At 40.4% G+C, this 26,008-nt stretch overlaps 1 protein-coding gene across 1 annotated transcript in view; it reads left to right on the top strand.

The window, feature by feature from the left end:
* Window positions 1–18,417: 18,417 nt before the first annotated feature.
* Window positions 18,418–26,008, top strand: part of LOC138979558 (G-protein coupled receptor daf-37-like) — a 16,322-nt gene continuing 8,731 nt past the window's right edge. Inside the window, exons 1-2 of the mRNA XM_070352272.1 lie at window positions 18,418–18,736; window positions 20,361–20,552. Of these exons, the coding sequence (XP_070208373.1) occupies window positions 18,420–18,736; window positions 20,361–20,552 (509 nt within the window). The 5' untranslated portion in view covers window positions 18,418–18,419. The remainder of the gene's footprint in view (window positions 18,737–20,360; window positions 20,553–26,008) is intronic.

Raw genomic sequence — 26,008 nt, 5'->3', positions numbered from 1 at the left:
CAGATATGTTATTGTTGTTTGTGTACAGAAAGCTGTCAGGCAGTGTAATTGTAACACGTGTGCAAGTGGAAGTACCCCCTGTACAAAGCCTGACAAAGCCTGACAAAAGCTATGGGATATACACCATGGTGTATGCTGTATGGAAGGTTGACAAATTGAGGTGTCGTCAATAGTATGACGTCACTGCATTGGGATCACGCGGCTCGTAACTTACGGATGACTTCACGCGGGGTGTTTCTTGCTGGAAAAGCTGCGGGATGAGAAATGCCAGATTCCTGCTGGAACAGGAAATACGTGCATGGAGGGGAAAAAGAGCAATCAGAAGGAGGGAAACAATATAAAATTTGCCGGGAAAAAAGCAGAACCAGACTAGGTTTAAAGGCACAGATAAACATGTAAAGTGAAAACAAAATCGATACGTCTACTCCTCTCTCTCTCTCTCTCTCTCTCTCTCTCTCTCTCTCTCTCTCTCTCTCTCTCTCTCTCTCTCTCTCACTCCCCCTCTCTCTCTCTCTCTCACTCTCCCCCTCGCTCTCACTTTCCCCCTCCCTCCCTCCCTCTCTCCCTCCCTATCTCTTACTCGCTAACACCATAAATATTATATATGTATTCTACAACGGATTTTTGTTTTGATGTACAATTTTCATTCAATTTTCTTTTCAAGTTTGCTTGCTTTTCATTTAAACTGTACAACAGCCGCCATTTATATGTAATTGTCTAGAAAAGTGTAAACACCACTATAAGCATTATGCTTGTTGTTGTTTACTCAATATGCGTCTTTTTGTAAATAATGCACAAACGTTGAATAAAACAGTTTAAACCAAAGACACAGTCCTTCCCAAAACACAGTTGAGCTCACTACGTCAGTTCTTCACCGACTTTTACACTGGATAAGAGCGTACCTCCACTTGGGCACATACCGCAATTCAACATCCTGATCGCTTCCTGGACAAAAGGGAATTGTTAAGCTTAGTCAAGTTGGCGGATTGAAAGAAAAAACCGGTGTACAAGGAAAAAGATGTGCGCAGAGATAGAGTCCTACGGACTATCGTTCTCAGGACCGATAGTCCACAGCCGGATCATTTTTCCCACACCCGTACCCTGAGCGGACTCAATTTACTATGACAGAAAGTCCTAGCCTGTTGTTAGAGGTCGGACTGTTTATCTGTGTGTGTGTGTGTGTGTGTGTGTGTGTGTGTGTGTGTGTGTGTGTGTGCGTGCGTGCGCGTGTGTGTATGTATGTGTATGTGTGTGTCTGTGCCATTTGTGCTAAATGTGTGTGTGTGTGTGTGTGTGTGTGTGTGTGTGTATGTGTGGATCTTAGAGGCTTGTGTACCTAGGACACAAAGTCCAGGGACTAATTTTCCTAGGAACCAAAGTTTGCCGGACTTTCAAACAGCCAAGACACTTCGTCCTTTCACGCCGGCTGTCTACAGATACAAAACAAGAAAAATGTTCATTCAAAATGAACAGCGTCGATGCAATGTCCACCAAAGATTTATTTTGGGAAGTGTTAAAAGGTTAGGGTCAAAAGTCAATGAATTGCATGTTGTGCTGGATATATAAATTGTTTATTTCAGTCAATGCTTGCTATGAATTGATCAAACAGCCACAAGAAAAAACAAGTCGCGTAAGGCGAAATTACTACATTTAGTCAAGCTGTGGAACTCACAGAATGAAACTGAACGTAGTCCGCCGCTAGTGCAAAAGGCAGTGAACGTGACGAGCCTGTTTGGCGCGGTAACGGTTGCGCTGTGCTTCATAACACGCCGCTTTACTGTACCTCTCTTCGTTTTAACTTTCTGAGCGTGTTTTTAATCCAAACATATCATATCTATATGTTTTTGGAATCAGGAACCGACAAGGAATAAGATGAAATAGTTTTTAAAACGATTTCGGAAATTTAATTTTGATCATAATTTTTATATTTTTAATTTTCAGAGCTTGTTTTTAATCCAAATATAACATATTTATATGTTTTTGGAATCAGAAAAGGATGAAGAATAAGATGAACGTAAATTTGGATCGTTTTATAATTTATTTATTTTTTTACAATTTTCAGATTTTTAATGACCAAAGTCATTAATTAATTTTTAAGCCACCAAACTGAAATGCAATACGGAAGTCCGGCCTTCGTCGAAGATTGCTTGGCCAAAATTTCAATCAATTTGATTGAAAAATAAGGGTGTGACAGTGCAGCCTCAACTTGTACAAAAAAGCCGGATATGACGTCATAAAAGACGTTTATAAAAAAAAACGTCCTGGAATATCATTCCCAGGAAGTCTCATGTCAAATTTCATAAAGATCGGTCCAGTAGTTTAGTCTGAATCGTTCTACACACACACACACAGACAGACACACACACACACACACACACACACACACACACACACACACACACACACACATACACACACGCACATGCACCAAGACCCTCGTCTCGATTCCCCCCTCTATGTTAAGACATTTAGTAAAAACTTTTTAATTAAAAAATAGAGCTTGTTTGAAACAGGTAGAAAGGAAGAGTTGATATTGCAATATCTGTACGTGGGAATGTGGTGAAAAAGAGTGCTAAAAGACTAAGTCGGCCTCAGATCCATTTCAAATATTTATTGCAGAAAAACAAAATACAAATTAAAAACAAAACCACAGAACCATTACCAGGTGTCATAGGAATGGTTGAAAACAATAGTTTTAATTTTACACTGTAAATACAGGAATCAGAATTAAACACCTCAAATTGGCACATGCATAATGAATCACCTGGAATTGCAACAGGGAGATACTGAAGTAATTGGAAACAAACACTTGAAATTGACAGAGAAACAATTGAAAATATATTACTGACATGAGCGTACAATATTTTAATGGAAGTGCATTTTTAGCACGAAGCATCCGCAGGAGGATGCACTAACAATTACATAGTGCCACAAAATGTGTACGGACATTTCACAACCGTGCATTATTAGCACAGAACACATACATGGGGGCGCACAAAACATCATTGTACCATGATGATGATCGGGATTGTTGAAGATCTTTTCTTGTGTAAGGCGCCCTTGTATGACCGCAACTGATCCAACCGGCCGCATCTGAACAAACGACGTCGAAACGGCGCGAAACACGTCCTCTCGGTTGGTCTCGGATTGACTCGGCTCCTCTCGGTCTTTTTTTGTGTGTGTCTTTTTTTCTTTTCCTTATGGTCGGAGTGGTATATTTATGTACATCTTAGATTAAAAATAAACACCCGAAAGCTGTGTTTAATCGTTTCGCGTAAATTGTACATTTTTTTCAGCTTTGAAATTGTTTTGGCTTGGAGAGTCAGCGCGCTTTGGCTTGGAGACTAATTCTCCACAGGCACGTTCTTCCCAACCACAGATACCAGCGTCGTCCGCGACGCTGGAACAAGTGCAACACACATCTGGTCTGGAAGGCACATTTCTCATTTATCCATGCTGATGTTTTCATGCGTACGAAATGCGTGTGGATGTCACAACTCAAGATCAGAGGATTGGAATGTTGGGGGCTAAGGGGCTCCGCTCACCTATGTAACCTCAGCAGGACCGACGACGCACTGCAGATTATCCCAGCCCGCTACAAGTCAAGTCAAGTCAAATTATTTTTATTTCTAGAAACCCCATGGGGGTACATGAAAAAAAATAATACAAACAAATTCAAGAACAATGAAGAGAGGAATGCAGGTTGTTCCATCAATATATACACATAAACTAGTTCCGTTGAAAAAATTAAATGTAAAATAACTTGTTTTACAATGTGGAAATCAAATCTCCAAAATAATCCTTCTCGTTCATTCCTACGTAACATTACGTGGGAATAAAGAACCCTACCATCAGCTGTCAAAATCATTATTTTTATTTTTTAATTTTTTTCCCTATCAACACCTGTTTAAAATTCTGTTGAAATACCTTTTATTAAGTGAATTAAATCTAACAATATTTTTTTATTTGTTGTTAAAAATAAAAGTTGAAATTTTATTACATTTGGATTTTTTCCATACTTGAGTGGGATACATATTTTTCTTAATTCGTCAAAGAAGCTGCAGTTAAACACATAGTGGAATTCGTCACCAATATCGCCATTATTGCACTTTGTACACACTCGTTCCTTCTGTATTATATTTATAAACCTTCCTGTCTGAATTGGCAGCTTGTGGTTTAGCGTTCTAAAGCACAAAAATATTATTCCCAAATTGTGTGGTAATACTCTCAAATAATTTTCGAACATAAATGTCTGTTTGTAAAGCCGATAATTATAAAACATCTCACTGGATTTTAAATCGGAAAACCTAAAGGGCGGTGTAAAAAACGGTCATACACGTAAAATTCCACTCGTGAAAAAAAACCACGAGTGTACGTGGGAGTTTCAGTCCACGAACGCAGAAGAAGAAGAAGAAATCGGAAAACCACATCTGTACATATTGGTCTTTCAAACATTGTAATGTTTTTAGTGTGACAGGGGAGGCTACCGATCCTTTCACAGCAGACTCTGCACCCGAGTTGTTGGCCTTTAGGTCAATACCCGTGGTTTGTAGAATTCTGTTTGTGATGGGGTCTGGTGGTTTCCGATTGTCTGTATGTTCATGGAAACCTTCGGGTTTGCATAACAGTTTTTATAGGGCTAAGAAATTAGCCCTAATATTTTCAAACCTGTTTGATTGCACTTCGCTTCCCGAGGTGATCGTAGTGTTTCGGCACTCGGTTACATCTGGCGCTTGCGAGCAGGAATGGGACTCGGCATGATATGTTCAGGTAATGGCATAATATGACCACTGAACATGTTCGTGCTGTTCCCATTCTGCGAACTTGGGATGGACAGTGGTCCCCCGGTTCGGAACTTCGGGACGAAGTTCATTTCAAACGGGGGCGATTGTGACAGGGGAGGCTACCGATCCTTTCACAGCAGACTCTGCACCCGAGTTGTTGGCCTTTAGGTCAATACCCGTGGTTTGTAGAATTCTGTTTGTGATGGGGTCTGGTGGTTTCCGATTGTCTGTATGTTCATGGAAACCTTCGGGTTTGCATAACAGTTTTTATAGGGCTAAGAAATTAGCCCTAATATTTTCAAACCTGTTTGATTGCACTTCGTTTCCCGAGGTGATCGTAGTGTTTCGGCACTCGGTTACACTAGTTTGAACCAGTGGCTAGAACAACTCAGCTTCCACTTCCACTTAGGCCAAGGTTATTCAACGTCGTTTCTATACAATTCAAATATGGTGATTTATAAATATTCTCTACATTCTGGCGATACAAAAAACGGTATACTATACTGGAAAACTTATACTTGCAATTAACATTCAACAGCTTAAACCAAAAATTTAACATTCAATTTTTTGCCTGAATTTCCAGTGGGTACTTTCCAGTTTCATCATAGACCATTTTGCTGGGAGTTGACTTACCCAACTTCAAAACAATTTTATAAAATCTTAATTGCAACTTTGAAGCTAGATTTAGCATACCAAGACACCATACAATAAAATTGGCACAATCATCCTGTCAAACAATTCTAACTGGATATCTAGGGGTAACTTTACCTTCTTACATTTTTTCAACAGGCCAAACATAGCCCTTGAGGCTTTTACATACAAACCTTTTTGGGCTACATTGAACTTATTATTATAATTCATATACAATCCTAAATACTGATAGCCAAAAACCACTTCTAATTTCTGACCCGCATAAACGAATGTAGGAATATTTCGTATTTTCCCTCGAGAAAATACTAATACTTTTGTTTTTCCTGAATTAATACGTAAATCCCAATGTTCGCAATATTCAGAAAGAGTATTTAACACGTTGCATGAAAGGAAAACAAGACAAGTACTCGTCATAATCCCTATCGCGGCATAAATAATAGGCAGTGCGTCGTCTGTGCCGCTGAAACTGCGCAGGTATATTCTGCCCTTAACCAGTTTGCTGCACAGTGGTTTTAACATATTCTCTTCTGTCAAAGTCTTGGTTCGATCGGCGACGATCGTCAAACGTAATTTATTCATTCACACTCGCATGGATGCATGATGCAGGGAGCGTAGACGAGGAATTAAAGGGTTATTTTGGATCTCTCCTTGGGAAAAAAAGTAAATTTGCCGGGTATGAGGGAGGGGGGGGGGGGGGGTGGGGGATCATACGGAACGCAGCACACCCCCCCTTCTCCTTCCCCTTCCTCCCGATCCAGCTCAGCTTCAACAGAGGGAATAGAGGAGCAGACGAATGTTTGGACGTTCTCCTTGTAACAACATTCAAATACTGTACGGATTTTGGTTTTTAGAGGAAAACCGTGTATGACTTTGCTTTATTTTTTTTGCATTTGACGGGGTGTGTGTATTAGTTTTGCGTGTGTCCTATACATATAGTATAATTATGAAAGTGATACTTCGTTGATTATCGACAGATAGATTGGACTTTGTTTGGTGAAGGTGCTAAGTGTAGAAATCCGGGGAAATGACTCTATAAAGTAACACACTACCTCTCCCCCTCCGTCAACAGCAGACCCGCGAATCATTCAAATCTGCACTCAAGAAATTCCTTTTTTCCAAATAATCCATGCATTCTACACTGCCCACCCCCATCCCACCCTGAATAACTGTACATGTTTAATGGTTGATGGTGTGTGTGTGTTAGTGACTTTAAGTCTCCATGTGTGTGAATGAGTGTATGTGCGCCTTGAGTCGCCTGTTGGTGAGAAATGTACGCGTTACAAATATTCGTATTATTATTATTATTATTATTTAAGTTATTGAGACATCCCAGTGCACTTTAGGGATTTATAGAGCAAATCGAGAAAATTCATTATTGAACGAAGCGCATAGCGCTGAGTTCAATAATTATTTTCGAGATTTGCTCTATAAATCCCTTAGTGCACTGGGATTGTTTCAATAACGATATTGTCAGTACCGCCAGAGAAAAAAGAAGATTCAAAACGCACATTTTGCTACGCGCATTTGAATAGGCGTAACTGTGTGGTCAGGTCGTGGAAGACTGAAGTTTTGTGTGGGCTGTCTCAAGTGTGTCGTGCTTTCGTCACACGCAAACTCTTGTTTTAATTTCTGTTGGTAACTTCCAGTGTAGCGTTAAGCTAAAAAGTGATAATCTTTAACAGAGATCTCATTTGAACTCGGAGAAAGGGCTGTGCATTTAGACAAGTCATTTGCGATTCAAAACCTCCAGTCGAGCTTCGACGGATTGACTGTGCAGAGTGGTGCCCCTTGAATTGACTCAATGATCGACCCCTCGACGGTTAGCACATTTTCAAAATAAATGTGGTATGTTTCTCGTGTTGTATCTTCACTCATCGAGGAATCTGGTACTAAATATGAACGGTAAGAATGCTCTGAACTCTACACGTATTATATCCCCATCGGTTTTTCGTTCACATTTGCCCAACATGTTTATTTGCTGAGCGGGGTTTATGTCGTCTGCTAGGCTAGAGCAATCGAACAACGGTAGTTTCATTTCAAAAACAAAAATTGCTCGTCACGTTGCATTGAATCTGCACGCATGAGGCAGGCTAGTAATAAGTCTTATATATGATAAGAACGTTCTGAACCCTACACATTTTCGATTTCGATTGTTCTTGCCTTGTTCTAGAATCTATGCAAGTCGAAAATTAGTTGAGACGCAGCGGCTTCTATTTTTGGATCAGTGGCACAGGCACATGCAATCTGTCAGAAAAAACCCACTTCTGCTTTAATTGAGAAGCAGGAAATTTATTGCCATTTGGTATTGTGGAGAATATAAGCTACATGTCATTTATTAATTCTGAGGATGAGAGTACAGTCTCGCTTAAGCAAAGGGCGGAAGAATACGCTCTGTGTTAGCGCATCGCCATTAGCCAATCAACTGGTTCACATCAGTCATGTGACACCAGTACTTACTGACAATTATTATTATTATTATTATTATTATTTAAGTTATTGAGACATCCCAGTGCACTAAGGGATTTATAGAGCAAATCGAGAAAATTCATTATTGAACGAAGCGCATAGCGCTGAGTTCAATAATTATTTTCGAGATTTGCTCTATAAATCCCTTAGTGCACTGGGATTGTTTCAATAACGATATTGTCAGTACCGCCATAGAAAAAAGAAGATTCCAAACGCACACTTTGCTACGCGCATTTGAATAGGCATAACTGTGTGGTCAGGGAGGTCGTGTACAGTAAGATCTACTTTTGTGTGGGCCGGTGTCTCAAGTGTGTCGTGCTTTCGTCACACGCATTTTAATTTCTGTTGGTAAATTCCAGTGTAGTGTTACAGCTGAACAGTGATGATCTTTCAGAGAGACCTCATTTGAACTCTGAGAAAGGACTCTGCTCTTCATTATTTGCGATTCGAAACCTTCAGTCGAGCGTCGATGGATTGACTGTGCGGAGTGACTCCCCTTGAATTGACTACCCCACGAAGGACTAGACTGTTCGCACATTTTCAAAATAAATGTGGCATATATCTCGTGTTGTATCTTCACTCATCGGGGAGTCTGATGCTAAATATGAACGGTAAGAATGCTCTGAACCCTACACGTATTATATCCCCATCGTTTTTTCGTTCACATTTGCCCAACATGTTAATTTGCTGAGCGGGGTTTATGTCGTCTGCTACTGCTAGGCTAGAACAATCGAACCACTGCAGTCTGCACTGTCACTGAGTCTGCACGAATAAGGCAGGCTGGTAATAAGTCTTATAATTATATGGTAAGAACGTTCTGAACCCTACACGTTTTCGATTACGATTGTTCTTGCCTTGAAATAATAATTCTGAAACCATTTATTTACTGAACTGATGCAGTCGTATTTCAGTGTAGTCTGCTAGAGTCGATCGAATCAGTCTTCCAAATGCTGTGTACGTTATCGGAATAACACTTGTGTTTTCTGTTAGCCGCTGGGAATTGTATACTAACTCATCATTTGGTAATGTGGATGATAAGCTACATGCCACTAACACGGCATATTATGAGAAGAATCTATGCAAGTCGGCGAAAATGAGATGAAACACAGCGGCTTCTATTTTTAGATCAGTGCCACAGGCACATGCAATCTGTCAGAAAAAAAACCCCACTTCTGCTTTAATTGAGAAGCAGGGAATTTATGGTCATTTGGTATTGTGGAGAATATAAGCTACATGTCATTAATTAATTCTGAGGATGAGAGTACAGTCTCGCTTTGGCAAAGGGCGTAAGAATACGCTCTGTGGAAAAGTTAGCGCACTCCAAGAGTGCGCTAACAGATTTAAGCGCATCGCCATTAGCCAATCAACTGGTTCACATCAGTCATGTGACACCAGTACTTACTGACAATTATTATTATTATTATTATTATTATTATTATTATTATTATTATTATTATTATTATTATAACGTTATGGGCCTAGGGACAATGATCGCGGGTTCGAATCCAGGCAGGGACGGTCACATGTCAGCTATATGTTCAGGTATCCATGTTACACTCCCGTGTTACGTTCGTGACACGTAGAAGATCTCGGGCATTCTGCCACCCGTGCAGATGGCTGATTACACCTAAACACGCATGCGCCTGTGTATCTCATCTAAAGTCGGGGTAACACCCGGGAACATGGCCCTCCTGGTGTCACCGTGAGGATGTAAAACAACATTATGATCGACACTGATCGCACCACTGGTTCGTGGCAGGCAGATTTCGATGCAGAAGACAACAGAAAGCATGGATTTTTTATTGATTGGCATGAGGTGAAGCGTTAGGTTGTTAGTCTAAAATAATTTGTTAACAGCGGACACATTCAGTGCATTCGATTGACTGGATGGTTAATCACGCCTCAGCGTTCTTGTTTTTCTCTCTCTTTCTTTCTTTCTTTCTTTTGTTCTTTTTTTCTTTCTTTCTTTCTTTCTTTTGTTTGTTTGTTTCTTCCTTCCTTCCTTCCCCCCCTCTCTCTCTCTCTCTCTCTCTCTCTCTCTCTCTCTCTCTCTCTCTCTCTCTCTCTCTCTCTCTCTCTCTCTCTCTCTCTCTCATATGCAGCAGTTACTCGAGCGACTTCAGGAACCTGACGCTGTGCAGTCCGACTCGCAGGTAGAACACGCAGAACCAAAAGACAGGTAATTAATGAAAGAATACTATTCACAGTACATGCAGTTTCAATCCAGAATCAAAATCCGCATTCATTTCCCCACAAAAACCATATAACATGTATTTAGCTAACTTAAATAGTTTGTGTGCTAGAATTTTTTTTAAATTACCGGTATTACCGTTCCAACCTCAAAATATCCTGGCACTGGGTATGCACTTAATTAATTGTTTAATGGCAGCGAACGGGTTAAATTTTTATCTGTATATAGGCCCTACAGTTATAATGTATTAAGTTTGATGTGACAATTCCTTGATTATATTGTTTTCTGTTCTTGTTGACCCTATATTAGGGCGAGGGCTGGATGTAAAAAAGCAATATTCTTGCTTATCTATTACCCTCGATAATAAAGATTTTGTCTTGTCTTGTCTTGTCTTGTCTCTCTCTCTCTTTCTCTCTCTCTCTCTCTCTCTCTCTCTCTCTCTCTCTCTCTCTCTCTCTCTCTCTCTCTCTCTCTCTCTCTCTCTCTCTCTCTCTCTCTCTGTGAATGTCTGTCTTTCTTTCGTTCTTTCTTTCTTTCTTCCCTTCGGAGGTCTTACTGGTTTTATACTCTTCGCTCCTTGTCAATCATCGGATGCAAGCAAACACGGTAATCCTATAATATCCGCTGCTAACCTGCAGGATGACAATTTAATCGGAGGTTCTAATGGATTCCTGGGAATCATGTTTTTACCACGGAAGTGCAGTTCTAGCATTGTTTTTGTGCCCTGCCTAAACCGGGGCGGGGAAATATTATCAGGCGGTAACGGCGCTGGCTTCAAAACCAGTTATCGCTATCGGTGTGGGTTCGATCTTCACGTTCGGCGAGGGATTTATTTCTCAGAGTCAACTTAGTGCAGTTGCGCAGAATCTCCTCGGTGTCCGACCCCCCCCGCCCCACCCTGTTTTTGTGCACGCTTGCGCACGATAAAGAGCCCACGTTCACAGCGAAAGTCTCAGGGCTTGGGAACATGAATACACGCATGCAGGAAAAAGAAAACCAAAACAATGGGTAGCTCCGTACCGTATGTCAATTAGCTTTCCCCAGTGAGAAAATTAAAGCAGCCTAAATTTTCATGAGGTTAACCTCACAGGACTAAATGAAATTGTATCCGTATTTTGTAGCCGCTGTGCAGGACATTTTAGACATTCCTTTCACTTTTGAATAGAAAATTAAAAAGATGAATGTATGATCGAATGAATGAATAAATTATTGAATACCTGAATGAATGAATGAATAGATAAAATGAGGCAATGTAAGTAGGCTATACAATATAAATGTACATTATTTATTTTTTCACTGACGGATAGAAGAAGAAAAACACCAAGACATACACAAAGAAGGCACAAACAAGAATGAATGAAAGAAAGAACAAGAAAAAGAGAGAAAGAAAGAGAAGTTCACACAGAAAATGTAAAAAAAAGAAAAAAAAGAGAAAGAAATAAGGTGTTAAAGTTTAAAATTTCACTGAAGAAAAGAGACCAATGAAGATGGATGCTCCCCGCCTAAAAAAGAAAAAAAGAAAGAAAGAAAGAAAGAAATAAAGAGGCAAAAAAAGAAGGGTTGAAGCAGCCTGCATGCACCTAAGGCCCCCTCCCCCCCCCCAAAAAAAAAAGAAAATCGATCTCACGAAGTTCCATTCCCGTCTAACATAATACAACTCGCTTTTTATGGTAAACAACAATATTGTAATTTTAAAACAAAAAACAAAGTTTCAAATCAATCAATCAATCAATATGAGGCTTATATCGCGCGTATTCCGTGGGTACAGTTCTAAGCGCAGGGAATTTTTCTTTTTTTTATCTTTTTTTAATGCAATTTATATCGCGCACATATTCAGGCGCAGGGATTTATTTATGCCGTGTGAGATGGAATTTTTTTACACAATACATCACGCATTCACATCGGCCAGCAGATCGCAGCCATTTCGGCGCATATACTACTTTTCACGGCCTATTATTCCAAGTCACACGGGTATTTTGGTGGACATTTTTATCTATGCCTATACAATTTTGCCAGGAAAGACCCTTTTGTCAATCGTGGGATCTTTAACGTGCACACCCTAATGTAGTGTACACGAAGGGACCTCGGTTTTTGGTCTCATCCGAAAGACTAGCACTTGAACCCACCACCTAGGTTAGGAAAGGGGGGGGGGGGGGGAGAAAATTGCTAACGCCCTGACCCAGGGTCGAACTCACAACCTTTCGCTTCCGAGCGCAAGTGCGTTACCACTCGGCCACCTTTTTGCTTTCGCTTTCCTTTCTGCTATAAAATGTTCTCACAGTCTGCATTTTATCATTGTGGTCTTTGATCTTTGCGCAAAGATAATAATGTCTTGTGTTACTAGCCCCTGTTCATACGCAGCTTCTATCACTGCTCATGCCAGAGGCAATGGTAGCGGATTTGGTGTGACAATGCTAACACTGGCATAGCGTCATGTTATGTTAGCTAATGCCCTTTGTCTGTGGTGTCTTTGATGTTAGCGCAACACAGCAGAAATACATGCAGTAGGCTTAAATTTGGATTGTAAGTGAGCGCGGATCAGTGAGGCTTGCTGCTAGGTGTATTGACAGTTTGAAAGGGTTAACCAACCCACAGCTTCTTAATTTACAATAATAATGATGAACACTCATTAAGTACACCTTCTTGCCAGAACTCATTGCGATGTACAATAGCAAAACGAACAAACACATAAACGCACGCACGCACGCACGCATTAACGCACACACACACACACTCACACACACAAACACACACACACACACACACACACACACACACACACACATACACACATATATAATACAATCCAATTACTACAGTGACATTAAACAAATATCTTCCTTTTGAAGTGTCTGTAAACCATCATTTTCAAAACGTTACGTTCAATAGATTGATAATGTTTATGTTAAAGTGCCCACGTAGGCTCTTCACAAATCCATGAGTCGTTTTCTCTCATCTACATGTAGAGACTAATTGCGATTCTGTCGCTCTCTCTGATACTAAAAAGCGATACAAACTGTAATTTACTGGTGGTTTAGCAAGTGAGAATTTCTCGGGAGAATGGTCCGAGTTTTCACGTTCTTGTTATCAGGTGTGTAAGTATTGCAGCTAAAAGGTAACGGCCCCACGATCCACGGGATTTACGCTGGGAGTTTTGTTTTACGTGGGATAATATTGTCTACTTCCCATGTGATAATAACGATGCTTTCTCCACTCACCCTACGAGGTATGATCCAAACAAAATGATCAAAATGTGATTATCGCGAAGCCTGTTCAGCGTACCTAGCCCAAATTACAGCTGCCATTAGAACTATGTACGTCCTACGTCGACGCAAAGTCAGGATTATTTGAGCCAATCGCAAAAGGCTTCAGTGAAACTGCTTAGCATAAAGTCTGATTTTCAAAGAGAGAATAAAAATAGAAGTCACATGGGATGGAATCGCGGCAAAAGGTAGTGAGAGAAAACAATGGGATCATTTGGACTTCTAGGAACTCAGTGACTGCCCTTATTTCGAGGAGACTGACATTTTCGTGGAGGAGCATTTCTCTGTGTTCCGGTGCTTTGACGCTGAGTGCGGAACTCGTGAATAAAGCTAAGGTCCCACTATCACGAATATTTTGGTTAAGACCGAATTTTGACATTTAAAAAAGGTTTGCCTTCCGATTATTTTTCCCCTCGTAATATGTCGGACGTCAACAACGGATATTGGCACCGTTTGATTTTTCTTTCCCTTTATCATTTGAAAACTGCACTATTCTGTGCTTGTTAATTTGTTTGTTTGCATCGAAAGATTATGTTGATGAACTTATCTCCCTCAGTGTTGTCTTGTCAGGAGCGATTGGGCAGGGCACATAATCACCCTTGTAATGTTTAGTGTGTGTGTGTGTGTGTGTGTGTGTGTGTGTGTGTGTGTGTGTGTGTGTGTGTGTGTGTGTGTGTGTGTGTGTGTGTGTGTGTGTGAAAATGTATGAGTAGGTGTGTGCGCGCGCGCGAGTTTTTGTACAAACTTTTTTTTTCTTTACAATTTGTACACATATACATACTTACAAATATTCCGACAATAACATAGAGATTGTTTTAAGGAAACATTTGGATCTGTACGCCGTTCACAAAAGATGGCAATGTGATAGTGAATGTAGTGGGAAAAGTCGTTTCTTTAAAGAAAGAAAACCGGCATAAATAAATGATGCCACGTATGCCGTACTCAAAAGCCGAAACAAACCCATAAAAGAAGCGACATGTTCAATCTGAATTAACAAAAAGAAAATTAAGGAAACAATCAACATCAGAAACTGTCTTTGTAGCTAAGACATTTGGTTTAGCGTCATGTATGGCCCGTTGCGTTGACGACACACACAACGTTGATTCATTCCAACTTAAACCAAAGAAATCTCTTTCACTCCATCTTGAGGTGATCAGTGATTTTTGTCTGAGACACAAAAGATGCATTACAAGCGAGAAGAATGGGCCAACGAGAAGTGAATGCAGTCGTCGATTTGATGCGCCTTAAGGGTATTTACTGTTCCATTTCAGCGTTGTTCGCGTGTTTTTACGTTTGATTGGATTTGAGTGTTTGGTGTTTCAAAGGGCCGTGTTCGTGAAATGTTAAAAGGGAATGTTGCAACATCAATGAAACATGTTTTTGGGCGGTTGGAGTATCTGTCATCTCTTTGCGCGTCTTTTCCGTGGCCTTTTGTATCTTGGGTTTTATCGTAAATTTGATTTTTCGTTTGTGTTTGTACGCATACTGACCTGTTCGCCAAATCTGAATCTCGTGTGTATGTGTGTGTGTGTGTGTGTGTGTGTGTGTGTGTGTGTGTGTGTTAGTGTGTGTGTGTGTTAGTGTGTGTGTGTGTGTGTTAGTGTGTGTGTGTGTATGTGTGTGTGTGCGCGTGTGTGCGTACTTGTGTGCGTGCGTATGTAACGTACGTGTGTGCCTACATGCCTGCGCGTGCTTTTTACACCCCCGGTATAGGGGTGTGTATAGGATTCGGTCGATGTGTTTGTTTGTGTGTTTGTGTTCGCATATAGATCTCAAGAATGAACGGACCGATCGTCACCAAACTTGGTGAACAGGTTTTATACATTCCTGAGACGGTCCTTACAAAAATTGGGACCAGTCAAACACACGGTTAGGGAGTTATTGGTGGATTAAGATTCTACAAGGACTTATAGAGGGACATATTAATGGTCAAAGGGAAATAACCTTCTCAGTTGGTGGCAGTGAGAATGGTAAGGACGGGGGTGTTTTTCCTACCTCGGAGTAATTTCTTGTGGTGTTCGTTGTTTCGTAGGTCTTTCAGCGTACACAACACCCTAACTTAAAAAATGTTCCACCACATCGTCACACCCCTTACTGTCTACATCACTAGTAACCTTTCAATCATTATATCTGTTCCAGGTTCCCATGAGGAAACTCGCTGCATTCGTCCTCACGCGGCGGATAAATCAATTCTGATCAAACGCATGCCGTGATGCTCACGTATTCAGCAAACGCAACTCCGTCTCTGCTGTGAATTCCTGGAAAGCTTTTGCCTGCAAATGTGCTTCATTAACATAGTCCGTGCTCTGAGTTGTGTTCTTCACTCGGGATTTTTTTCTAGACAATACCGGTAAGTAGTTGATAAACTGCACCTGTGTGGCTTGGACGTTCTGTGCGTGCGGTCGATTCTGGAAAAAGTGACTGCCTACAGCGACTCTTCATTGACCGAGTATATTCTCAAAGATGCGTTCTTCAATCTTCTTCCTCCGGAGAATAAGTTGCTCATAAACTGGACTTCTGTGCGTACCGGTCGATTCTGGTAAAAGTGACTGCCTACAACGACTCTTCATTGACCGAGTATATTCTCAAAGATGCGTTCTTTAATCTTCTTCCTCCGGAGAATAGGTTGCTCATAAACTGGACTTGTGTGCGTACCTGTGCGTACCGGTCGATTCTTTAAAAAAGTGACTGCCTACAGCGACTCTTCATTGACCGAGTATATTCTCAAAGATGCGTTCTTCAATCTTCTTCCTCCGGAGAATAAGTTGCTCATAAACTGGACTTGTGTGCGTACCGGTCGATTCTGGAAAAAGTGACTGCCTACAACGACTCTTCATTGACCGAGTATATTCTCAAAGATGCGTTCTTTAATCTTCTTCCTCCGGAGAATAGGTTGCTCATAAACTGGACTTGCGTGCGTACCTGTGCGTACCGGTCGATTCTGGAAAAAGTGACTGCCTACAGCGACTCTTCATTGACCGAGTATATACTCAAAGATGTGTTCTTCAATCTTCTTCTTCCTGAGAATAAGTTGCTCATAAACTAGGTTTAGGACTTCTGCACTGTCCTTGCACGCGAGTCTTCGGCATTCCCAGAACAAATTATGTCTGGTGGGGACTGTCGGTTCTCTGAAATGTGAACACGTACACTACGGCTTCCTAAAAAAAACAAGTCGCGTAAGGCGAAAATACAATATTTAGTCAAGTAGCTGTCGAACTCACAGAATGAAACTGAACGCAACGCAACGCAGCAAGACCGTATACTCGTAGCATCGTCACTCCACCGCCCGTGGCAAAGGCAGTGCACGAGGAATTGACAAGAAGAGCGGGGTATTCGTTGCGCTGAGAAGGATAGCACGCTTTTCTGTACCTCTCTTCGTTTTAACTTTCTGAGCGTGTTTTTAATCCAAACATATCATATCTATATATTTTTGGAATCAGGAACCGACAAGGAATAACATGAAAGTGTTTTTAAATTGATTTCGAAAAACAAATTTTGATAATAATGTTTATATATTTAATTTTCAGAGCTTGTTTTTAATCCGAATATAACATATTTATATGTTTTTGGAATCAGCAAATGATGGAGAATAAGATAAACATAAATTTGGATCGTTTTATAAATTTTTATTTTTTTTTACAATTTTCAGATTTTTAATGACCAAAGTCATTAATTAATTTTTAAGCCACCAAGCTGAAATGCAATACCGAACCCCGGGCTTCGTCGAAGAGTACTTGATCAAAATTTCAACCAATTTGGTTGAAAAATGAGGGCGTGACAGTGCCGCCTCAACTTTCACGAAAAGCCGGATATGACGTCATCAAAGACATTTATCAAAAAAATGAAAAAAACGTTCGGGGATTTCATACCCAGGAACTCTCATGTCAAATTTCATAAAGATCGGTCCAGTAGTTTAGTCTGAATCGCTCTACACACACACACACACAGACAGACAGACGCACATACACCACGACCCTCGTTTCGATTCCCCCTCGATGTTAAAATATTTAGTCAAAACTTGACTAAATATAAAAATCCAGGATGTGCATGCTTTTCATTCTCATTTCTCCTTACATTAATTCTGATTAACTGTTTTTAAGACTTCTGTACTTTTGTAGCATATATGTGACCCTCCACCATGGAATGAGTCGCATGTCACCTTTGCATGATTTTTATATGTTTACATTTTCTTCAAGAGATTTTGAAGTTCTATCCAGTGGTGAAAACTGCTTTAGAAAAGAGCGAAAACTGTTTGAGTTATAAGCCTGTGACTAAGGTGATCCTCAAACTGATACCGGACACCCCCCGGACGTATATAAGGCCTAGCGCAGAACCCTGCGAGGTGACATCCGACTCATTCTGTGGTGGAGGGTCACATATGTCTCTAGCATTCACGGAACCAAGTCTGTTCGTTGGTCGCTGTACGTTCATGACAAGTATATGCCAACAACGCCGCTTCATCAACAGATCAGTTTGTTTGGTATGTAGTCTGCGTGCTGCTTTTTGCCCATGAAAAACGCTTCTGAGAAATTATCTTAAGTGATTTAGCTGTTATCTACACGTGTAGCTTGAATGTCAGACATAGATCTATACAGGATGCGCTAGAGTGCCTGCATGTGATTTGGTTTAGTAACATTTGATTATGGACAACAACGAACGAACAATTAAGATGTGAAAGTGAAAAAGGACAAAGCAACTGGAAGCAAAAGAATGGACAAGTTTATAGAATCGGTAGTATTCTTGAGGAATTTTGATGACAACAACCCTTTATCTAGTTGGGATTCTCTCGCCACTGTTATTAAGCGTATCAAAGAAGGTCGTTGTCTGCAGTCTGACCAACTATTCAACGTCATGGAATTCTTGTAAAATTGGGTTGCAAGCTTGGATAAATAAAATTAAAAAAATGCTTCACCGATTGGTACATTTAGTGTAACGACCAACCTGCAGGCAAGTCCATCTTCTGTTAATAACGGCGCGTTATCGGTTCACAAATTGGACACCACACACGTGACAATCTCACTTGAAGCCTTATTAGGACCAACTCAGCACAGCCTGTCAGCCAAAATGAATGTGAGCAAAATCACATACATGACAGAGGAAGTCGTCATCCCACCGGAAATTACGTCACTCGTGGACATGTTCAACGTCACCAATTCGTCCTTCAGTCATGGCACGTCGGATGACGAAACACAACCGGTTTCTGCCTCACTGGCTTCCACACGCTTCGTTGTACAAACCATCGTCACCCCTATAGTGGTGACCATCGGGTTGCTAGGCAACCTCCTCAACATCCTTGTGCTCGTGCAACCCAACATGAGGACATCCACCAACGTATACCTGCTGACCCTCGCCATGGCGGACAGCATTTACCTTATCTTCAGGTCAGTGGGGAGTTTTCTTTGAGGTGGGGTTTCCAGGGCTCCCCAAACTGCGCGTCCCCGCGTCCTATACTCAGAAGACGAAAACACGTACTGGAAAATCATTGAGGGGGGGTCCCGGGACGCACAAAACTGATAAAGAGCGGGTCCCTGGAAAAAAACAAATTTCCGTTATCGTGCGTACCTTAGGTATTGTGTTCAGACTGTTACGTCAGCTAAGTCTAGTACAAGCACCAATGCCAATTTCACACGGGAACAACATCGCTAAAGAGGCTGAAACCGATGCAGATGTAGCTGGCACCTTCCAAAACTCCACTGAGAGGGTCCATGGACCCTCTAAAAATTCACAGGGGGGGGGGGGGGGTCTCCCGCTTTGATTATTTGCCCTTTCTACCTGTCCTTCTTTCTGCTTGTTTGTTATGCACTCAGCTTTTTTTTTCTTTAATTTTTTGTATGGTTTATTTTTAAACAATTATTTTATTTATTATATATCCGTGCGCTTGCTTTGTTTTGTATTCAGTAGAGAATTGCCTTAGGTCCGTTTAAAATAACGTATTTCTAACAGGGAAATATAAAATATTTCTAGAAGTTTCGTCAAATAATAGTGTAGTGTCATTGACACAGGCTTTGAATAAATACAACTCTCTGTTTAATGTGTCCCTTTTTCTGAACCGATTTTCTGCTGTGTTGAAACATACGTAATACGAACTGTTAATGCTAATTTAAACGCTTGCTGCTGTTTTTTTTTGTAAGGCCAAACAAATAATAGGTGTGGTTACGGTAACATAGCCAAAACAAATAGGGTAGGAAGGTAGGCAATCACTTTTTTTTTTTTAACTTTTTTTTTTTAATGTGTACAAATGAAACCTACTTGACAGGGAAATAAGTGTGCGACTCGGGCGCTTTCGCTTTCATTGCGTTTTCTGCATTCGTTTTCTTGTTTTTTGTTTGTTTTTGTTTGACAAATGTAATAAAAAGTTATAGCGTCGGCCCCTAAAAATAGGGTAGGTCGGGTTACCGTAACCACACCTATTGGTTTTTTTAGGCCTAATAGTATTACATGTTTTGTTAATTAAGAGGTTATTTACTTCGGTTTGTTCTTTAGTAGAAGTTATAGATTAAACACTTGTTGACATCCCAATTTATATGCTCACATTTGTGAATCTGCCATCGTTTTCATTTTTATAAGGTGTTAAAAGTATCATTCGTATTTTGACATAATACAATTTGTTGAAATGTAACCATAAGATCACGCTGGACATATAAGCCAAGCTTTGTGTGTGGTCCCAGTGACTGATTTTAAAAAAAAACGATGTTTGCCTCACCCCATTGTTGTCGGTTCTTGGGGAGCATATCACCTTCTATGACATCTTTATCAACCTGGGGCTCCGGCGTCGGTAGATACATATAAAACAGAAGTCTATAGAATTGCCTCGAAACGACAAAAAAAAGCTGGTCTGACAACAAGCCATCAAACATCTTATAACGTTGCCGTGTCCGTATTAAGTAAAAATGACTTTTTTTTGATCAGACAATAATCTAATCAGATATCAGAACACGTATATTAAGTAGCCGTGTCATTATTTAGTTCATCAAACATTGTTGTTATCCAATCTGTCATCCCCAGTTTTACGCTATCGTTCGTGGGGTGTCGGAGAAGAAACCTGAGCTACGCAGCCTACGCCTTCAACACGTATGGACGTACGATCAGCGACACGGCGGGCAACATCGCGGTGTGGATCATCGTCATCTTCACCGTGGAGCGATACGTGGCCGTCTGTCACCCCATGCACGGCAAGGTCTGGTGCACAGTCAGGAGGTCAGTTCTTCATAAAGCTTTACCCAATATTGACGGACTGTGTGATGATATCTTCTGCTATGGTCTGTTGAGACAGTGATATCACAATCGAGACAGGAGGTCGAGATTTTGATATCACTGTCGAAACAGACCAATAGCAGAAGATATCATCACACAGTCAGTCAATGTTAGATATATTGCTAATTCTCTGAACATTTTGTATTTACCGTTAAGAAATTACAAAAATATTTGTCTCAGTTTTGGCTGTTCCATATCCCTCCCTCTGATTATTATTTCTTTTTGTTCACTCTTTTCTTGTACTTTTCAGTATTTAAAAATGTCTTTTCTTTCTAAAAGTCTTTAGTCACTTGCTCAACTAAATTCTGGGATCATTACATTTTCATATATATTTGTTTGTTTTTAAATTCAGGTGTTTTTGTTTTTGAAGTGAGGAAGCAATAAAGAGGTCGTCGATATCAAAACTGATATCGACGGAAATGTCGTCGATATCACTTTTACAATGAGCTCAGTTTTGCCCAATTGACCAATGGAAATTTACGTAACATATGAAATAGCAATATTACTTCATTTAGAAAATAGAGCGGGGAAATAGCTCATTCGGTATCGGCGCTGGCTCCAAAACCAGGTGTCGCTATCGGCGCGGTTCGATCTCCACGTTCGGCGAGGGATTTATTTCCCAGGATCAACTTTGTGCAGACTCTCCTCGGTGTCCAAACACCCCCGTGTGCACGCATGCGCACGATAAAGAACCCAAGTTCACAGCGAAAGTCTCAGGGCTTGGAAACATGAATACACGCATGCAGGGGAAAAAATGGGTGGCGCCGTATACTGTATGGCAGCTCGCTTTCCCCAGGGAGAAAGCAGCCTCACAGGGTAACCTCACAGGACTATATGAAATCGTATCCTTTTCCTGATCCTCAGAGAGTACTATAATTATGGCTTGCTGTGTCATATAAGATTTACACGAGTTTGTTTCTGCCGACAAGATCTGGTGCACAGTAATTAGGACGTGAGTTCCTCATCAGGCTTAGCAAATAGAGAATACTAAATGGCTTGCTGTGTCATATGAGATTTACACGGATTTTTTGTTTGTTGTTGTTGTAGATATGAAATACGAGCAAAAGCGAGCTTTTGAATATTTTGAAAATGCAACGAGTCTATTTTATCTATACGGGCCTTAATTTGCCCGTTTTGCAAACCGCCTGAGAGCTGGAATAAACTTAATCTCCGCCCATTTTGCTTTTGGTCAGAGCTGGGACATCTAAACGAATTAATTTGTTTTGAAAGTTATCTTTGAACAGTCTTTAATTTTTGTGTCGCGAAAATATTGCTTTGCATTGCTTCAGCTCCCCATGATGGTTTCGATGGTCTGTGTTTGTTTGTATCGAGCATAACAACGAAATTGCACAAAAATCTCCATCTGTTCAAACATCTTGATCTCCTTGAAATAATTTTTTAAAAACTTGTCCGGGGGAACACCCCGGATTACAACCTTCAGGGTAACTGCACAGTAGTGTTTCATCAATCAATCAATCAATCAATCAATGTGAGGCTTATATCGCGCGTATTCCGTGGGTACAGTTCTAAGCGCAGGGATTTTTATTTTTATTATTTTTATTTTCATTTTATGCAATTTATATCGCGCACATATTCAAGGCGCAGGGATTTATTTATGTCGTGTGAGATGGAATTGTTTTACACAATACATCACGAATTCACATCGGCCAGCAGATCGCAGCCATTTCGGCGCATATACTACTTTTCACGGCCTATTATTCCAAGTCACACGGGTATTTTGGTGGATATATTTATCTATGCCTATACAATTTTGCCAGGAAAGACCCTTTTGTCAATCGCGGGATCTTTAACGTGCACACCCCAATGTAGTGTGAACTCAGGTCAAAATGAGTTCGGCTCATTCTCTCCCTGACAGGATACCTTGAGTTTCCTTGTCTGGCAAGGAAACCTTTTTTTTTTTTTTTTAATTTTTTTTCTTTTTTTTTTTTACATATTTAGAGCTTTTTATAATGTATTATTGATATGAGCAGATTCGCGATCGTCGATAATGATTTTTCATGGTGTTTTGTAATTTTTAAATTACAAAGGAATTGATATTTAAGACAGTTTCAAGCGAGCTATTTTTCTATTTACTGTGCAAACAACTCTATATATGGCAAAAGTGTCACGTGATAATCAACCGTTTGGTTTCCGCGCTCACTGGAGCAGACGATTTTTTCTGTAACCAGTTGACAGTGATGAAACCATATATTACGGTCTCCTTCCGGCAGCAGTCCAAAAATGTCGACTTGTTTTGACCTTAGAACGATGTCTTTATCATAACTGTGAAGAACAGAACGGAGATCACTGTCGAAATTGGCCAATCTGCAATCATTTTCGTCTCGCGAACACTGATCTCAAATTTAGATCAGTGCTCGCGAAAAACCATATATGGGAGATAACTCTGTATTTTTGTTTTGATAGATTCGCGTAGGACTGTAGCGTCCGGTCAGGGAGAGAATGAGCCGAACTCATTTTGACCTGAGTTCAGGATGAGTAGTGTTTGTCTAGAGGTTCTTTCGCGTCCAGACGACAGAGGGTGGGTCGGTTCAAAAGTTTAAGTTCAGTTTATGACAGTTATACTATTTTGATGAGATCCGTGCAGTAGGTTCAGTTCAGATCGATTCAGGGCGTTTCCGATCAGCAAGGTTCAGTTCGTTTAGTTCATTTCTATTCAGTTTTTAATCAGACAGCAGAGCACATCCCGCAAGCTTGCTCATGCATACCACAGTGCTCTGACACCATCTGGCCAGAGGAGACAGCGCTACAAAAGAAGCTATACGGCCCCAGAGAGGACTTGGACAGGACAGCACGTTTCGCCCTGCAGTCCGGACTGACGATCTAACAGCGAACGACAAGAAGAAGATTTCTGTTTAGTGTAGTTATTTTCAGCTTAGTTCCTTTTAATTTAGTTCATTTTTGTTAAATGTCCCCCTCGGGGAATCGTGTGTGTGTGTGTGTGTGTGTGTGTGTGTGTGTGTGTGGGGGGGGGGGGGACATTTGTAATGTTGATACCGAGACCGTCTTGCACTTTGCGAACTGTACCGCTGTCGCCTCGAGCTTTACCATGCAATTATCTAAATTGTAAAGCTTCCACACATGTTTTGTGACCCGCGTACCCAGATAATTGCCATCTCCGGGCTTGGCGGGACATTATTGCTGTAGAGATATAGAAGTGAAGAAGCCATTGGGAAATTTAAAACACAAGCAAGGTACGTTATAGGAATATTTAATTGTGACAAAACAAAACAAAACATTACGGTAACAAAACATTTGCTAAACAATTTGATAAACAAAAATGCAAATAATGTCAAACACGGTGACTGCATGCCGTGTGACAGAGAAAGGAAATAAAGTTAGGAGACATTTTCTGGCGAAAGTAACCAAGGGACATTTTCTGGCGAAAGTAACCAAGGGACATTTTCTGGCGAAAGTAACCAAGGGACATTTTCTGGGCTGTAGTTTAAACACATCTAAAGTGATACATTCAAAAATTCAAAGGCCAACATAGCACGCGCACCAGATGTAGATTTTTTTTCGTGCCTGTAATACATCATGAATTTGATGGTAACACTAAGTTTATCTCTGTGGCTTTCTACTGTAGCAAGGCTGTTTCTCCTGGAAACGGTTGTTCGGCTTTATTTGGATTGGATTGGATTGGATTGGATAAGATTGGATTGGATAAGTCCAGTGAGGTTACCCTCATGGAAATTCGGGCTGCTTTCTCCCCGGGGAAAGCGAGCTGCCATACATACGGCGCTACCCATATTATTTTTTTTCTGCATGCGTGTATTCATGTTTCCTGAGACTTAATGCCGTGTGAGATGGAATTTTTTTTTTACTTTATTCCAAGTCCCACGGGTATTTGATGGACATTTTTATCTATGCCTATACAATTTTGCCAGGAAAGACTCTTTTGTCAATCGTGGGATCTTTAACGTGCACACCCCAATGTAGTGTACACGAAGGGACCTCGGTTTTTTGTCTCATCCGAAAGACTAGCACTTGAACCCACCACCTAGGTTAGGAAAGGGGGGAGAAAATTGCGGCCTGACCCAGGCCTGAACTATGGAAAGCCGTTTGGCTCATAACCATTACACGCGTAAAAAATGATTAGTACACGTGTAATAAATAGTTAATACACGTGTAATTAATGATTAATACACGTGTAATAAATGATTAATGCACGTGTAATAAATGATTCATACACGTGTAATAAATAATTCATACACGTGTACGAAATGATTTAATACACGTGTAATAAATATTTCATGCGCGTGTAATAAATATTTCATGCGCGTGTAAGAAATGATTAAATACACGTGTAATAAATATTTCATGCACGTGTAAGAAAGGATTAAATACACGCGCAGGAAATAGTTTATACGCGTGTAAGAAATGATTAAATACACGTGTAGGAAATGATTTAAATACACGTGTATTTTAATCATTAGATACACCTGTAATAAATTAAAAAACTTGAATCGGAAAATATACGACTTGCAAAGCAACAACTCTCGTCTATTCTACTTCCGGTTCGCGCGCGATTGATCTCATCTGATAAAACAAGTAACTTACCTCTCCAATGTTGTGCGTATGCTTGGCGCTGGTGGACAATATTCACTTTTTTGGCCAAAAACACACTTTTTTGGCCAAAAACGTACATTTTTGGCCAAAAAAGTGTGATGTTGGCCAAAAACATGTTTTGAGTGCAAAGTTTTGGCCAAAAAAATATTTGGCTAAATCTAAAACATTTGGCCAAATCTTCACTTTTTGGGCCAAATCTTTTGTATTGAAAGTTTTGGCCAAAACTTCATTTTTTGGCCAAATCTTTGAGTACCCCTTGGCGCTGATGGACAATATTCTTTTTTTTGGCCAAAAACGCAGAGTTTTGGCCAAAAAAGTATAGTTTTGGCCCAGTTTTGGGCAAAAAAGCAAAGTTTTGGCCAAAAAAGTATAGTTTTGGCCAAAAACGCTAGTTTTGGGCAAAATAGCAAAGTTTTGGCCAAAAAACGCTAGTTTTGGCCAAAAAGGCCAGTTTTGGCCAAAAACGACAGTTTTGGCGAAAACAACAAAGTTTTGGCCTAAAAAGTATAGTTTTGCCCAAAAACGCCAGGTTTGGCCAAAAACGCCAGGTTTGGCCAAAAAAGCAAAGTTTTGGCCAAAAAAGCAAAGTTTTGGCCAAAAAAGTATAGTTTTGGCCAAAAACGCCAGTTTTGGCCAAAGAAGCAAAGTTTTGGCCAAAAAAAGATTTGGCCAAAAAAGTGAATATTGTCCACCAGCGCCAGCAAATACAAAAGATTTGGCCAAAAAAAGATTTGGCCAAACAAAACAGATTTGGCCAAAAAAGTGAAGATTTGGCCAAATCTTTTTTGTTTGGCCAAATCTTTTTTTGGCCA

This window comes from Littorina saxatilis, linkage group LG11, assembly GCF_037325665.1.
Source record: "Littorina saxatilis isolate snail1 linkage group LG11, US_GU_Lsax_2.0, whole genome shotgun sequence".
NCBI lineage: Eukaryota > Metazoa > Mollusca > Gastropoda > Littorinimorpha > Littorinidae > Littorina > Littorina saxatilis.
This window is presented reverse-complemented; position numbering and strand designations above follow the sequence as displayed.